At 36.2% G+C, this 17575-nt stretch overlaps 1 protein-coding gene across 1 annotated transcript; it reads right to left on the bottom strand.

The window, feature by feature from the left end:
• Positions 1-3921: 3921 nt before the first annotated feature.
• Positions 3922-6204, bottom strand: LOC131928370 (aerolysin-like). Its single transcript, XM_059284373.1, has 2 exons — positions 6164-6204; positions 3922-5682 (listed from the first exon to the last, which is right to left on the bottom strand). Exon 2 carries the CDS (start codon positions 5675-5677, stop codon positions 3923-3925), a length of 1755 nt encoding a protein of 584 aa, XP_059140356.1. The 5' UTR covers positions 5678-5682; positions 6164-6204; the 3' UTR covers position 3922.
• Between the last annotated feature and the right edge of the window lie 11371 nt (positions 6205-17575).

Raw genomic sequence — 17575 nt, 5'->3', positions numbered from 1 at the left:
ATTGTGTGTCTGTTGTATCATCTAGCTATATTAAAATTAAAATTTTAAAACATGTCTTCAAATAAATGGAAAATGGAGAATATTGTCAATGTATTTTAAACAAAATTAAATACAAAGAATGAAATAGTTCTGAATAAACTAAAACACTGTTATTTTGCTTATACATATTTATTGCTTTCATTAAACTCATGCTTGTATAAAGTTGCTTTAAAAAAAACATGTTTTCACAATATTTTGTGTAACTTCTGCTTGTATTTTATTTATATTTAAGTGTAACACATTTCACATGCTTCTACTATGTGTCCATTCATGTATTTGATAATTTGTGTGTTTAGGATCACCATTTGATAATGTCTCCTTTGCATACTTTTCTCATGAAACTATACAGTGCTGACCACACTTAATGCTAGATACTGAATACAAGTTTTAAAATATGTCCTTTTCAATCACAGATCTCTAGTTCTAAAATTTTGATTGTTATGTATTTTTTAAGCGGCAGTTGTTTAAGTTGTTAAAGTTTTTAAAAAGTGTTAATGCATTTTATTTTGCCAGATTAGTTTAAGGCGTAAATAGACAATGGTATCTATGTGCTAATATGTTTTGTACTTCAAGACTTTGAAACATGAGACTGATATTGTTGGTTGCTTTTAACAAGGTCGCATGATCAATACATTGTTGATTTTTAACTTTTGTAAATGAGAAATAAAATCTCACACTTCATGTTCTTCATACTTTTGAAATGGAAGTGTTTTTAAATACATATTTTTCATATCGAATTCTGCTTCACTAAGTAAAGTTCAAGGCTGGGGACTGAGGCCATTATACATACGCTGTCTGTTCGATTCATTCTTCTTACTGTTACCATGGAACTGTAACATAATTCATACCCCACTAACATACTGTATATATGTCATTGTAATAATTCTCAATATAATTTTTGTCTCCATTTATTAGCATTATAATTGAACCTTTCACAAAAGAAAAAAAAATAAGTCTTCTTTTAAAGTACTTTCCCTTTTATTTTATGATCATGATTTTTAAATCTAATTGCCATGTTCATAACTTGCACTGTTAGACTTCTTGTTCTAACTAACACTTCACGAACATCAATCAATTTGTTAACAATATCTTTATACTCTTTTACATTGTCATCACTCATTTTTGAAACATTTTTTTTAAAATGAATTACCTGGTCAATGTATCTGAGACAGGTATGCCCAGATTTAGCACCCATTTTTCTCAGTGTTTATTTTTTACAGCCATAAACGTAGGTGTGCTTGAGTTGAATGTCAACAGAGAGACTGAATAAAGGCTTTGAATTAGTTGTATGTGTACAAACTAAGTTTTTGGTAGTTTTAACACAACTGTGAATGTGAGAATATTCATTAGTGGCTTTAATTTGCAAGTGACAATTGAGCGTCCAGTTATTGGTTTTTATTTAAATACTACACAATCTTCATTAAACGATGAAAATGATTTGGAATTTATATTTTGTTTAAAACGTAAAAGTCTGTATTTGTTCCTGTGCTTTTATGAAAATATTTTTAAACCCGGTTAAACTGTCGAAAATAACTGAAATTACAAAATAAATATGAATTTGCTTTTAAAAATGTATCTTCCATTAGGTTTTAAGTATCTGTGAAAAGCCTACGAATTAAAATAAAATAAATAGTGGATCACACATAACCATTTGGAGACCATAACAACGGCACGCATTATTTACATTATCTGTGCACATCTTTAGAAGTAAAATAAAATGTAGTGTGATTTAAATTTTAGATTTGCGAATGGTCTAAAAATGCATAACAAACGTTTCAATAACAAGCTTTTATGTAACAATGCACTAAAAAGGAGAAAATAAATGATTTTCTTTAAATATATAATAATAAATCACTATTTAAATTACTATAAACAAAGCGTGGTCACTGTATTATCTATTGGATACCATTACTAATTTTTACAGTAATTTAAATAGTACTATATATTTTTTTAAAAATCAATTATTTTCTCCGTTTTAGTGCCTTATTACATTAAAGCGTGTTATTAATACGTTTTTTATGAAAAAAAAATTTTCAGTACTTAAAATTTTGCATTTACAAAAAAATAGAGTTGCATGACTAAAAACTATTGCTCACCAAATGAACATGATAATGTGCTTATAATAGTGCAACAAACTGTAGTACAAGACTACCTACACATTTCAGAAAATATTAATTAATTCCCAAAAAATTGATTAGACATCCAATTAAGTCAAACTTCATGTCAGATTTCATTGTCTTCAAGTTTTGAACCACGTGCCAACTTTGAAAGGAATATGTCAGTTAGAAGTGCCCGAAATTTTGCTTTTCTGTTTCGATGTAGACAGACAGGAGGGACGAAGGCAGACAGACGTAATTAAGACATGAAGCAAGTTAAATACAAGCTTGTAAAAAAGCAATTACTTTCGATTTTACATGTGTTTTCTTTAATCCGCTTTTTTTCTCAATTATTTGAAAAAAAATTTTAAATACGATTAAGAAAAAATCATTGAAGTTATGTACTGTAGTTTGTAACTGATCAGTGTGCAAAGGTAATTTTTTTTTCTATGCAAGAATCAATGTGAATGAAACACGCCGCTGACAAATAATCAAATAATAAAAACAGAAGTTTAAAAAAATGTATACAAATAGGGATGTGAGGGAAGAGGGTGTAATTTCTAGTCCTACACCATAAAAGAAATTTTACTTTTATGTGAAATATGTGGCAATTTGTTGAGTCACGCGAGCTGAAAAGCTAAGTTCTAACGAGCCTGTACATAGTACAGTAGTGTGCGCAGGTGTGGAGGGGGGGGGGGAGGGGGGGGGGGCAGGTGGAGCGGCTGCTCGCCCTACAATCAATTTAGGGATATAGGCACCTTTTTAAGGAGAAAAATTAAATAATACTTAAAACACATAAAAATAAAGATCACCTTACTGGAACTACTAATTTGGAACTGTTTTGTTATGAAGCCTAAATGTCGTTGTTTATGACTCATCGTAAGTATACTTCTCAGCTGGGAGCTTTCTGTCACAAAATTCAATCCAATTTAATATCTTTACATCTGCGATTTACTTCATACATGTTTGATATGGTCCGTCAACCATTCACAGTTCGATATTTTTTCACAAGTGTTGCCTTTGAGTTGTTAGCAGTGGCGTAGCCAGGATCGTCTCAAGGGGGGGGGGGTTCCAATTTTTACCCGGGGACAAACTTTCGATTTGCACCCCCCCCCCCCCCCCCGCTCAAACTTTCGATTTGCATCCCCCCCTCAAACTTTCGCTTTGCACCCACCCTCATACTTTTTATATATATACCGAGGGGTCTATGGGGGGGGGGGTTATGACCCCCCCTAACCCCCCCCCCCCTGCCTACGCCACTGGTTGTTAGGCTCAATTCGGCGGACATTGAATTATGTTTTTTAATTCACCCAGCTAATAAATCGAGTCACCCCTTCTCCATCAGAATAAATGTATAGAAGTAGTTTTTTTTTCTCTTTTATAAGGAGTTTTTGTTTGTGGCTTAACCTCTCTTTTTCTCCCCCCCCCACCTGTCCCGATATGCAAATAGGTATTTAAAAGTGAGTTTAACTCTAATTAGTTATCTTCTAAATCGTTTTGCACTTTTCGTCTTGGTTTCGTGTACTAAATATCATTATTTATCACCTCTTAGGCGAACTTTTATCAATTTAAACAAAATAGCATTGATTACTATAACGGAGGTATATATTATTTATTTTATACAAATCTGTATGCACAATTAAAAAAATTAAAATAGTGGGTTTACGTTTTATTTTATTTTATTCTTTGAGGGTTTTTTTTATGTGAGCATATAACATATACCCCCATTAAAAAAAAGATTTTTTTAAAGCAAGTATTCACGTACTTAGCTTTAATAATTTCTCTGACTAAGCTCCTGCAGGAACGAGAATCTTGACATTCGTTTCGTTCTTGACCGCAATATTTATCTTTGGCGGTTCCAGACTGACCGGTGGAATATCCCCAGGCAGTGGCCTAGCAACATGCTTGGACGTCTGAAATATCTCATCGTCATCAGGCGCGTTTTTCTCATTCTCTGCGGATCTCCTGGCCAATCGCACAGCATCCCACCGGAACTCTGCGTGCTTGCCAATGACGTCATCAAACCGACCTGTGATGGTGAAGGCGTAGCGTCTGTCGTCACACAGCTCGTTGATTAAGTCCCGCGCCTCTGGGTACGAGTTGGTCATATCGTTCCACAGCCACGGCTGGGAGTTGGTTTCGCTCTGTCGTCTCAGTGCCGTGTAGAACGGCGTGCTGGAATCTCCGAACTTGTAGTTAAACGTCGGGCGGTCTCCACTTCCGCGATATTGATAATGGTAGTTGGTTCCAATCCCTGATGCGCCTCCACCCCAACGCAGAAAACCTTTAAGCTCTGTGGAAAATATGGGAACGATAGTCGCAGTGTAGGTGACGGAGGTCCTGGTTTTGGAGAGGATAAGGCTCCATTTCGCTGCAGAGTTAGGTCCAAGAGTCTTAGAGGTGCTGACGGAAAACGTTTTGGATTGTTCTTTCTTGGTCTCATCTGTAGTGCTGGTGCTGGACTCGTAGTTAAACTTGTAGCCCGCGGAGACCCCTGCGCCCCCTGTTCCCGAGGCTGGGGTGTAGCTGACCTGGACGTTAAGTTCGTGGCTGTGCTTCCAGCCGCTAGTTTTAGTGTGGGTCACACTGCGTACACTGGTCTCTGACCGTGTTATCGTTTTTGTTGCTTCTTTCGGATCGTTGTTGTATATCGTTCCTGAATCAATCGTCTCCGGTTCCAGTTCCTGTATAGTCGGAGCGCCGAATTTAATATCTTTCATACCAAAGCTCCAATCCCCGTAAACCATGCTGAGTCTGTGATTACTCATGTAACCCTCACATCGCCCACTTTGATCAGCGTACCAGGTGTCGCCGCTTCTTCTGAAATCTTCTCCTACATACGGGGCTCTACAGCCAGAGCACCAGCCGTAACCCAGGTAATGGGCCAGCATAGCAACGTCAGCCATTGTGTTGTCCATGACTCGAGTCTTCACCTTGTACAGCTCATCAAGTTCTTCCGGTGCTGTCACCATTTTGCAGCATCGAAATTTTTCCAGACAGTGTAGTTGGTCGCAAGTGCGGTACAGACCGGTGACGAAGTAGTTGTCATTGCATCTACAATAGCCCACATTGTCAAAACAGATCGAGATATCGTGATCGTAACATTGGCCGTAATAAGCTGGGTGATCCGCTGGCTTAACACATCGACCTTCTTCTATGTTAGTCAACTTGCCAGTCAACGCCTTCGCGGGGTTACTTGTGTATAACCCATTCAGGAAATACCCGGATGGACAACTCGCCCATGTGTTGGCGCGGTCGAAGGTTGACCACCAATCAGCCATGACCACTTGTGTCTTGGAGTGTGTCCATGGCCACGTTACAAAGCAGCAGGTAGCCTCCTCTAGCCTGTAGAGATAGTCGTCCGTCCAACTGGTCCTGTCGTGCCTGTAGAAGCCGGTGATGAAATCGTTGTTGTTGTCACACATGGACAGCCCAGCCGCTTCGAAGCTGTACCACCAGTTGGCGTTGGTGCAGGCAGCATCCCCTCCCCCGGCGGCTAACGTTAGAATCAGGATTGCTGGTGTCAGCAACATCGTCAACATCAAACCTAAAACAGATCAAATTTCGTTTTCGAATACATTTGGTAGGAATAAAATACTTCAACATGGTATCAACAATATATGAAGTTGCACTATTCAATTAGCCAAGCTTATAAATTATGGAATATTGCGGCATTAATACATACATTAATTAGTAAAAATGTGAGTATTTTAAACACATATAAATATTGTCTGCAAAATGCAATTAGGTTTAATTTAAAATTAAATTTGAGTCAAAGGATGCAAACATTTCTATTTAAACTGTCAATATAAAATAAATATTTATGTATTGAACATAGCGGGGTACTTAGTGTAGGCAAATATCTTTTAACTCATAAAAAGCGATTGCACTAAAAAAAATATCTACATTGTACACTTTAAATAGGTAATAAATATAGATAAGGTAAGGTAAGTTTTAAAAATATACGATGTTTTTTTTTTAATTCAGAAATGTATATCTTAGCTAAAATACAAAATGATATCAATTACCTTTAGTAGCAGTTGTTCTTTTATTTTGCTTGATATATTGATTGACATACACGTCTTGTGTTTGAATATGCCGTGGCCACAAAGGCGCTTTTATAGTAAAATGTGAATCCTTACAAAAACAAGATACATATCAGGTAATTACTTAATTCGATTAATTTTCGTTCCAAAATTTACATTTTTATTCATTTTAATTAGGGCAAGGCGAAACTCGTAGTTTTTGAACAGCTAATTAATCCGGTAAATGTAATGACATGCAAATCATTTTGTCTATAGTTTCCAAAACAAGGAAAATTTGAAAACAACAACCGCCATTGAAAGAAAGCAAAGCATTATTTTCAATCTTTATTTATCAGACTAGAGACAAGTACTTTGTGCATTAAAACACATTGTCCACTAGCCATCAAGCGTTTTGTCTATGGCAATCTAGAGGTTAATAAACAAGTCAATGCTGAGCAAGTCAGAAAAATCAAACCTAACACGAGTAGGCAAAATGTCATTGTTAAACTTTTCATATGCTCATAAAAAAAAATCACCAAAATCCTTATTGTTCATAACAATGTTTTTTTTTTTTTGCACTTTTGGATACTTTCTCAATTTTTGTATAAAGAAAATAAAAAATTTAATGAGAAAAATATTGTCGTTTAAAATACCATTTTTATGATACAATTAAGTAAAAACAATACTTTTTTCCTCAATCTTACAAGCTATCTACCAAAAGTTTTATATTCGTCATCATATTGCAATAATCGTAAAGCTGGATTTCTCATACATTTGATAAGTGTATTTTCAATACTTTTGGAAACAACCAAAGCTTACAATCGGCTTTACAACTTACACATTTATGGTATTTTCGTGACTGACTTTTCGTTACTTTTTGCTGTTTTTCTCAGTGCACTTTTAACACTAAAAAGCCTACGACTTTTTTATGTATTAAACAAGGCCCACCATATTTTCATTAACTGTTCTTCCTGCAAAAATACAACTTTTGACACGAGGATATTGTGATCGCTTTCATAGAAAAAAAGTTTATGGTAAATAAAATGCAAATTTTGAAACTTTTGCATACTAAAAGGGTACTACTTTTCAGACCTAGTAGAATTCTTACCAGTAGTTATTTCAAAAATTTGTCTAGACAATTTTTGTATATATACTACAATATAAGTCGTTTAAATTTGATTGCTATAAGTGTATATAAAAAAAAGGATTAGCGTTTTTAAATGTACTGAAAAATTCAAAACTGCGGAGGTTTTTTGTGTTTCCTTGACAACCAAAATTGTTTTCAACCCTTTTTTTTGCGGTTCAATACATACTTTTATGTGCCAAACATGGTAAAAGTATTCAAAAGGCTTTAGATCTTAAACAGAAATAAACTAAGCATATCCCTTTAATTCAGCAATTAAAAATAATCACCCGATTGGAATGAAATATCGAACAGTGCCGTTAAATAAAAAAAAATATCAACTTCTTCTGAAAATAGGCCGAACACTACTTAAAGGGGTTAAGCTTCAATAAAAAATATTTTAATCCTCATTAGGAAATAATTATTTCTCTATAGTTTTTTAAGGGGGAAGGCTCCGGTAAAAAAAACGTTTTTAATACTCGTTAGAAAACAGTTATTTCTATACAGCTTTATTAAGATACATCCACAAATGCATTTCCACTAAAAAAAATTGGTGAAAAAATCTTGGTAACTATGACAACTGCGGCCATCTTGAAAAATTAACCCCTTCGTAGGTTTTCCACCATTCATAAAATATTACATTTTAAGCCCAATAAACAATCAATTCATAATCTTCTTCCATATTTTGGGGTAATCAGCTAAAAATTTTAAGTGCATATCTTCAAACTAATTTTTTATGAATTTTCAAAATTTGTGTCCGTTCAAAACACTAGTTTTAATGCCCCAAAATTCCCCAAAGTTAAGTGTTTTGAACGGACACACATTTTGAAAATTCATAAAAAATTAGTTTGAAGATATGCACTTAAAATTTTTAGCTGATTACCCCAAAATATGGAAGAAGATTATGAATTAATTGTTTATTGGGCTTAAAATGTAATATTTTATGAATGGTGGAAAACCTACGAAGGGGTTAATTTTTCAAGATGGCCGCCGTTGTCATAGTTACCAAGATTTTTTCACCAATTTTTTTTAGTGGAAATGCATATGTGGATGTATCTTAATAAAGCTGTATAGAAATAACTGTTTTCTAACGCGTATTAAAAAAGTTTTTTTTTACCGGAGCCTTCCCCCTTAAACTTACATCCGCATATGTGTTTCAATTTTTAAAAATTTGGTGGGATAATCCTGGTAACTATTACAACGGCAGCCATATTGGAAAATTAACCTCTTCCAACTCTGTGTAGGATTTTGACCATTCATAAAGTTTTATACTTTAAGCCCAAATAAACAATGAATTCATAACCTTCTACTATATTTTGGGGTACTGAGCTAAATATCTCAAACTGCTTTATTAAAATTTTCAAATTTTGTTTCCGTTGAAAATACTAAATTTTGGGGATTTTGGTGTATTAAATTTAGTGTTTTAAACGGACCCAAAATAAAGCCGATTGACAAGCCGACGAAGAAGCAGAGTTTTAAATTACTAGGTTTAGTTATATAAAACACATAAAATACATAAAACACATAAAATACATAAAACACATTAAATACATAAAACACATTAAATACATAAAAACATCAAATACATAAATCACATTAAATACGTAAAACACATTTACTACATAAAACGCATTAAATACATAAAACACATTAAATACATAAAACACATTAAATACATAAAACACATTAAATACATAAAACACATTAAATACATAAAACACATTAAATAATAAAAACATCAAATACATAAAACACATTAAATACGTAAAACACATTTACTACATAAAACACATTAAATACATAAAAAACATTAAATACATGAAACACATTAAATACATAAAACACATTAAATACATAAAACACATTAAATACATAAAACACATTAAATACACGAAAACATCGTCAAATATTTTAAACAACAATGACAAATCATTAGAAATTTAAATGTTGAACCAACTTAGTAAAAATGGAAACTGGTAAACAACCAAAACAAATTAGTGTGGCCGTAAACATACATTTAACATAAAGTGCATCTCTTTTTTTTTTAAACTAAAAAATCAACAATTACACGATAACCATCAGCATATTTAGCATAACTCTGCTGACTACAATTACAAGGAATGTATGGCAAAATGCGAGGCAGTAAAGTGACCTCTCGATCCTAACCTTAGCTGCAAGTAAAGTAAGTCAAAACAGGAATTCATTAGACTACTTAAGCAGCTTGTTGATTGTCACTTGCAGTGAACAGTAAACATGAATTCATTAGACTACTTAAGCAGCTTGTTGTCACTTGCAGTGAATAGTACGGACCGCCTTTTGTTGATTAGGTCGGGAAAATATAATTAGGATGATTCAGGTAAATGAGTTGTTTTGTTAAACTTTGTGCATATCAGTTACCGCCTTTTCTCACTGTAATATGAGACATCGGTATTGACTTGCCTTTCCTAAACTTTCAGTATTTGGGGAAAAAAACCTATAAAATAGTATAACTAGGGAAAACAACAGATTTGTAAATAAGTAACCTATGTTTACCAAGGCAATTTTACGTAGACTTAAAGACATTACAACATCTGAACAGAGAACTGTTATATCGACAACTAGCTATAGAAAAAATCTAACTAAAGGTAGATATACTAATTATTTAGGTTGAAGCTGATGGAAAACTATCATTTTGTCATCAAGCATTTTATTTAGTTGTACAGACATTTACATTTTATGTGCTTAGATAACAACCTCTATTGTTTTGTTAAATACTCGTTAAAACAAAGCAAATGAAATCTTCAAATTATTTTGTGGTTTTCTTATTAAAATAAAATGTAGGTTTACGGGAACTAAACTGGCATTGTATATATAAGCTGTGTGTCTACAGCTAGTAGTAGGCAGTGATTGTAGGACATTAACTGTGGACCGTGAAGTCAACAGTACTGTCGTGGATTCTAAAAATTGTATTGATTTGATGGCATTGATATGGCCATGCAGATTATTCAATACTGTAGAATAAATAACCCGAGGCCAACAGAAGACAATTTATAAATGTGTAACCCCTCAAATTTATTTCAACGTTTTCTGCTGTTTAGATTTATCTTTCAAGTGACATTTAATAAATATACTGAGTGCACCCTGCATCTTTTATCTCATACTACCTCTTTAATTGAACGTGGGTCTGTTCTCATATATTAGTAAAGGTATCCAATATCCAATAGTATCCAATAGGTACTAAGGTGACCGACGCTTTTCTTTATAGTAATTTAAATAGTAGTGTTTAATTTAGTTTCTACTTTTTACTTTTTAGTGCATTATTACATAAAAGCTTCTTATTAAAACGTTTTTTATGAATTTTTTTTTTTTAGAATGACGTTAATTTCTGTATTAAGCCATAAAACATAAACACTCTAGTGCAAACTTACACAAAAAACACACACATACAAACAACACTCTCTCTCTCCCTCTCTCTCTAACACACATTTACACTCTCCAACATACACAAAGACACTTAAATTCATATCATTACTATCATCTAACTAAAATATTTGGTGTAAAATGTCCCTCATAACTCTTGCAAATGGCCAATTACTGTGTGTAGATTTTTATTGTATTACAACATGGACAGAGTTAGATGTACCTGTATATGCGAACAAAGTACGCCAAGTTTGCTATTGACCCAGATTAACTGATTAACTTGTGACCTACTTAGGTCGAGTCAGGTTCCATTTTTATTTTGACATTGTATAATACCTTATATGGAATGATTGTGTAACTCCTGAGGTTTTTCCACTGTCTTACCAAGGGTGTCTAAGACGTAGAAATTTTCCATTAAGATCTGATTGAATGATTCTGATCATATGACCCTCCCAACCAATGGCTACATGAGTTGAGGATGACCTCCCCTGTGGCAGAAGTCTTTAACTGCCCCGCACACTCGCCACACGTGGCAGTTTACCTTGATCAGGCCGACTACCTTGATCAAACAGTCTATTAGGACCAAGCCGTCCATATTGTCCGGCAATAGATTCTGACCATTTGAACGTGAGAGAACTTAAGTCCTGTGTGTGCTATGCTTTCTTAAGTTGATTTAGTCTTCTAGTATAATATTACTTGTCGCCAAGTAATTCTTGAAGCTATAGCAGTGTTGTGTGGCCTGTGGCTATTATTAGACAGTGTAGAAATCTGTGATAGTGTTTTTTCTTACATTTTGTAAGTTGGGTTTTGATATTTTATACATTAAATATTTTATCTAGCTTAAACTTGTGTTCTGCCACAACTGTGTTCGCTTATTAAAGGTTGTATGCAGATTGGATGAGTGTTAATTTCAATAGTATCACTAGTGTTCCCTAGACGTCGAATTCGAGCCCTAGTGTGTCATTGTGTTAGTGTTCATCCATTTAGGCTGTAAGGCATTTGCATATAACCCCGAAAAAAGAATCCGGGGACGTTCACCTTCTATCTGGCTGATAGATAGGTAAACGTTACAAAGTGGGGGCTCGCCGAGATTTAATCTGTCGTTCCAGTTGTTGGTTATATCAGTTAAACACTAAGTTTAGTTTGATTTAGTTGTTTTTATATCCAGTAGCGCAGTGTTCTTACAACGCGCGCAAGGCTAGAATTATCTAGGTCAATAGGCAGACGTGTCACGCCCTAGATTGAAGAGGTCAAGTACACGGCCCAACGCACTGTGTTAAGTTAGTGAATCTAGGCTTGTTTTGGTTTTGAAAGTTAGTGTTATGGAGTCTTTTTTGGCTAATCCCACTTTTGAGCAGGTAGAAAAGTTGAGTAGAAAAGTTTTGATTAATGTCGTTAAGGAATTGAAATTGGATTATTCTGTTACGCAGAAGTCAGAGGTGTTGAGAGATAAAATTGTTGTTCATTTTATTAATGAAGGGGTATTTGATGAAAGTTTGTTGGCTGGTGTGTTACTCCGCGAGGAGAAACCTCTAGAGAAGGTAGAATTAGAAGCTAGAATTGCTTTAGAGAAGGAGAAAGTTGCTTTAGAGAAGGCTTTAAAAGAACAGGAATTAGAGGCTAAAATTGCTTTAGATAAGAGGAGGTTGGAATTAGAGTTTGGTCAAGTTAGTGATGTTACTTCTCTGGTAGATCCAAAAAAGTTGTCGGTGGGGCAAGTGATTGCCAAATTTGGGAAATTAGTTCCTAAGTTTGATGAAACAGATTTGGTCGTTTTCTTTAACTCATTTGAGAGTTTAGCGAAGACATGTGAATGGCCCGAAACTTCCATTACTGCTTTATTGAGCTCGGTCCTTACTGGGAAAGCTGCAAAAACATACCAGGCACTCTCTCACGACGTTCAAAATAACTATAGTTTGGTCAAGACTGCCATTTTGAAGGCCTACGAACTGACGCCCGAGGCCTATCGGACAAAATTCCGAACACTCCGCAAGTTACCCACTCAATCATATGTGGAATTTCTCTTTGAAAAGGAGAAAATATTCTCAAGGTGGCTACACTCTGAGGAAGTTTCTGAGTTTGAGAAACTCAGGTCACTTATCCTAAGGGAAGAATTCCTAACGTCCCTGCCTGAAGAGATACGACTACACATACTGGATAACAAGATAATTGACGTCCAGAAGGCTGCTGAGTCGGCTGACACATATATGTTGGTGCATAAGAAACCACCAGTGTCAGGAAACCGCCTCAACCCCGTGCTTCCCCTTTTTGGCAGCAATCCTCCTGTTGGCCAACACGTGAAGGCATTACAGTCCAAAGAGAAACCAAGATCAACTCTCAATCGTCGAGCAGTATGCCAGTTCTGCAAAAGACCTGGTCATCTTGTCAAGGACTGTTACAAACGTCGTCAATATAACAGAGAGGTGGTGCGTACGTCTGCGCACTATGCTCTATCCCCTCAAGCAGCCGGTTCAAATATGAACTCTAGAATTCAAAAGGACTCTAACCCTAAGTGTCCGCAAGAAGGTAGTCAAATCTCCACACATTATGTGCAGTCACATTTTGACTGTTCTCGCCACCATCCAGTTTCTTCCGAGTCTACCGATCTCGGGGGATCGAGAAAAGTTGACTTTTCATCTTTTATTGCCGAAGCCATCATTAGCAAACCAGGTGATCCGTTGTCTCAGCGGAATATCACCGTCCTAAGAGACACAGGAGCGTCACAATCACTTCTTTTGAAAAGTTCAATGGACATTACACCTGAGACGAACACCGGAAGGATTTCCATTATCCAGGGAGTGGGGACAAAATCAACTGTCGTCCCTTTACACAAGTTTGCTCTGAAACATCATCTCGTCGAAGGTGAAGTCATTTTAGGTGTGATAGATAGTATTCCAGTCCCAGGAGTACACCTACTTTTAGGGAATGACCTTGCGGGAAGCAAAGTATACCCCTGTACGGTTTCAGACCCTTTGTCAACAGTTCCAGATAATGATTATGAACTGTATCCTGCATGTGCGGTGACAAGAAGCCAGACCAAACAATTGGCTGACATAACGTCTGAACCACACCCGCCATCATCGTCAAGAAATTCGACTCCCAAATTGGAGTCTATGCTTCCAGAAAACACAAGTCTGGGCTTACCCCTGAGGATATCTCAGGAAGACATCATTAAAGCTCAACAAGTCGACGCGGAACTCAAAGCAACGGTCGAAAAATCTCTATCATCTGACGATGGAGAATATTTCTCCGAGAACGGCCTCTTCTTTCGTCGCGCTATACCAGTGAATGCCTCACCAGCCGAACCATGGTTGGGTAAAAACCAGCTGTGGGTCCCTCCACCTTATCGGCATGAAATACTTAAGCTAGCACATGACCATCCAATGTCAGCGCACCCAGGAGTCACTAAAACGACGGCGAAGATCAAAGAACTGTTCTTTTGGCCCAAAATGAGAAAAGATGTGTCGAGTTACTGCAGAAGTTGCACGAACTGTCAGTTGGCCGGAAAGCCAAACCAGACAATTCCTAAGGCCCCTTTGAGTCCGATTCCTGTATTAGAAGAACCCTTTTCAAAAATCGTCATGGACTGTGTAGGTCCCTTGCCTAAAACCAAGGCGGGCAACGAGTACCTACTTACCTTTATGTGTTCAAGTACCCGTTTTCCCGAGGCGATTCCCTTACGGAACATTAAGGCTAAGACTGTAGTCAGAGCCATGACCCGGTTCTTCACTACCTTTGGATTACCTAGAATCGTGCAAACAGATCAAGGCAGCAACTTCACCAGTCACCATTTTCAGGAAGCACTAGCCAAGCTAGGCGTTACCCACATCACCAGCTCAGCCTACCACCCCCAGTCTCAAGGCGTACTTGAGAGGTTCCACCAAACCCTCAAAACCATGCTAAGAACATTCGCTAATAGTAACACCCAATGGGATGAGACTGTTCCTTGGATTATTTTCGCCGCGAGGGACTGTGTCCAGGACTCTTTAGGTTACTCTCCTTTTCAACTTGTGTTTGGACATTCTGTCCGTGGTCCCCTGAAGCTGATACACGAACGTTGGACAGGTACCAGTGATCATCCAGTGGAAAACTTTGACGATTTTCACGTTCGACTGAAAGCCGTGTGCGAAATGGCTCACAAGAACTTAAGAAAGGCCCAAGTGAGAATGAAAGGACTGTATGATAAGAGTTCTTGTAAACGAACATTCAATCCAGGCGACAAAGTTCTTGTGCTAGTGCCTAATCTGAACAATGCGTTATCCTTGAGATATTGTGGACCCTTTACTGTGCATTCAAAATTAAGTGATTTGAACTATGTTGTCAATACGCCCGACAGAAGAAAGAAACAGACAGTGTATCATGTTAACTAACTGAAAAAGTATTATGATAATTGTAACAATTTTCATTCCACAGCTAAAATTACTTTACCTGTATGTTCAAATGTTTCTGATGATGTGATACATGATAAATTGAAACCCCCAAAATTGGTAAATTCTTCCTTTTTAGATAATTTGAATGTCCACCTTATGCATTTGTCCACAGAGGAAAGCCAAAGATTGTCTCAGTTATTTGAGACATTTCCCTCTATTTTTGGGGATGTCCCCAAAGAAGCGAAGGTACCACCTCATGATGTAGACGTTGGTGATGCAAAACCCATCAAACAACACCCCTATAGAGTTAACCCGGAAAAAGCTGCTTTGATAAAAGATGAAATTGATTATATGCTCAAGAATGATATCATTGAGCCCAGTTTCAGCAACTGGAGTTCCCCATGTCTTCTAGTCCCGAAAGACGGTGGATCTTTCAGGTTTGTGACCGACTTTAGGAAGGTAAATGCGCTCACCAAAGCTGATTCCTATCCTTTACCTCGAATAGAAGACGTTATTGATAAAGTTGGTCAGGCTAAGATAATTTCCAAAATTGATTTACTTTCAGGATACTGGCAAATCCCCTTATCTGACCGTGCAAAAGAAATACCTGCTTTTGTAACCCCTAATGGTTTTTATAGATACAAACGTATGCCTTTTGGTATGCGCAATGCTGGTCAAACTTTCCAGAGGGTCATTAACTCTGTCATTGCTGACATAGACCAATGTGAGGCCTACATAGATGATATAGTTGTATTTTCTAATACTTTTGAAGAACATATTGTTCAGTTGACTAACCTTTTTAGAAAATTGTCTGAAGTGAATTTTACTGTAAACTTACATAAAAGTAATTTCTGTAAAGCTTCAATTACCTATTTGGGTTACCAAGTGGGAACGAACCAAGTTCGGCCCATTGAAGCTAAAGTAGATGCTATTGTAAGGTTACCACCTCCCAAAAATTGTAAAGAAATCAAAAAGTTCCTTGGGATGGCTGGTTACTATAGACGGTTCTGTCAAAACTTTTCAGCTATTGCTGAACCTCTTACTGCATTATTGAAAAAGGGTGTTGAGTTTGAATGGTCAGATAAATGTCAAGAAGCTTTTTTAACCATTAAGTCATTTCTATCTAATGCTCCTGTTATGGCTGCCCCAGATTTCAGCAAGCCCTTTAAACTTGCCATTGATGCTAGCAACTTAGCCATTGGCTCAGTCCTATTTCAAGAAGACAACATGGGAATTGACCATCCCATTGCCTTTTTTTCCAGGAAGTTAAATGAAAACCAAAAGAATTACTCTATTATTGAAAAAGAAGCTTTAGCTTTGGTTTTGTCATTACAACATTTTGAAGTCTATGTCTCTTCTTCAACCAATCCAGTCAGAGTGTTTTCTGACCATGATCCCCTGAAATTTACCTCTAAGTTAGGACAGACAAATCAAAGAATATTGAGATGGTGTTTATATTTCCAAAATTTTAATCTGGAAATTTCACACATTAAGGGTAGTGATAATGTTGTGGCTGATTGTTTGTCAAGGATGTAAAATCTTATTGTACACATTGATCATGGGACATGTTTTGTGGTTCATTAAGACCATACACAAGTGTTGTGTTCTAACATGGAAATGAGTGGTATGATTTTTGATTTTTTCAAAATTCCAATCCTGTTGAATATTTTGTTTATTTTCAGGTGAACCTTAATTAAAGGTGGTTTTTGATTATATGTAATCTTTTATAATAATATGTCTCATATGACTCAGTTGATATTGTAGCTAGTCATTGAAATAAAGGTTTTACCCTGGCGGGTTTACCACTTTTAATATCCTCATGGAAATATTGTAATACCCTTTTTTGAGGGATTTTGATGTATAATTACCTTTTGAAGGGTTACTCCCCTTTCACCAATTGTAAAAGTTTGAGTTACTTCCCTTTTATGTTTAGGGATATTGTCATCTGGAATTATGATTTTGATTGCCTACATTTGTAAAACATTTTTTATTTTCATTGCCAGATTGGTTCCTTATGTGTGTTTTTGTGGAACCTATCTGTCACTTCCAAAAAGGGAGGGGATGTGACCTACTTAGGTCGAGTCAGGTTCCATTTTTATTTTGACATTGTATAATACCTTATATGGAATGATTGTGTAACTCCTGGGGTTTTTCCACTGTCTTACCAAGGGTGTCTAAGACGTAGAAATTTTCCATTAAGATCTGATTGAATGATTCTGATCATATGACCCTCCCAACCAATGGCTACATGAGTTGAGGATGACCTCCCCTGTGGCAGAAGTCTTTAACTGCCCCGCACACTCGCCACACGTGGCAGTTTACCTTGATCAGGCCGACTACCTTGATCAAACAGTCTATTAGGACCAAGCCGTCCATATTGTCCGGCAATAGATTCTGACCATTTGAACGTGAGAGAACTTAAGTCCTGTGTGTGCTATGCTTTCTTAAGTTGATTTAGTCTTCTAGTATAATATTACTTGTCGCCAAGTAATTCTTGAAGCTATAGCAGTGTTGTGTGGCCTG

Source organism: Physella acuta, unplaced genomic scaffold (genome assembly GCF_028476545.2).
Source record: "Physella acuta isolate Inbredline_101_S28 unplaced genomic scaffold, ASM2847654v3 ptg001492l, whole genome shotgun sequence".
Classification (NCBI taxonomy): domain Eukaryota; kingdom Metazoa; phylum Mollusca; class Gastropoda; family Physidae; genus Physella; species Physella acuta.
Note: the sequence above shows the minus strand (reverse complement) of the source record. Positions and strands in the feature narration are given on the sequence as shown.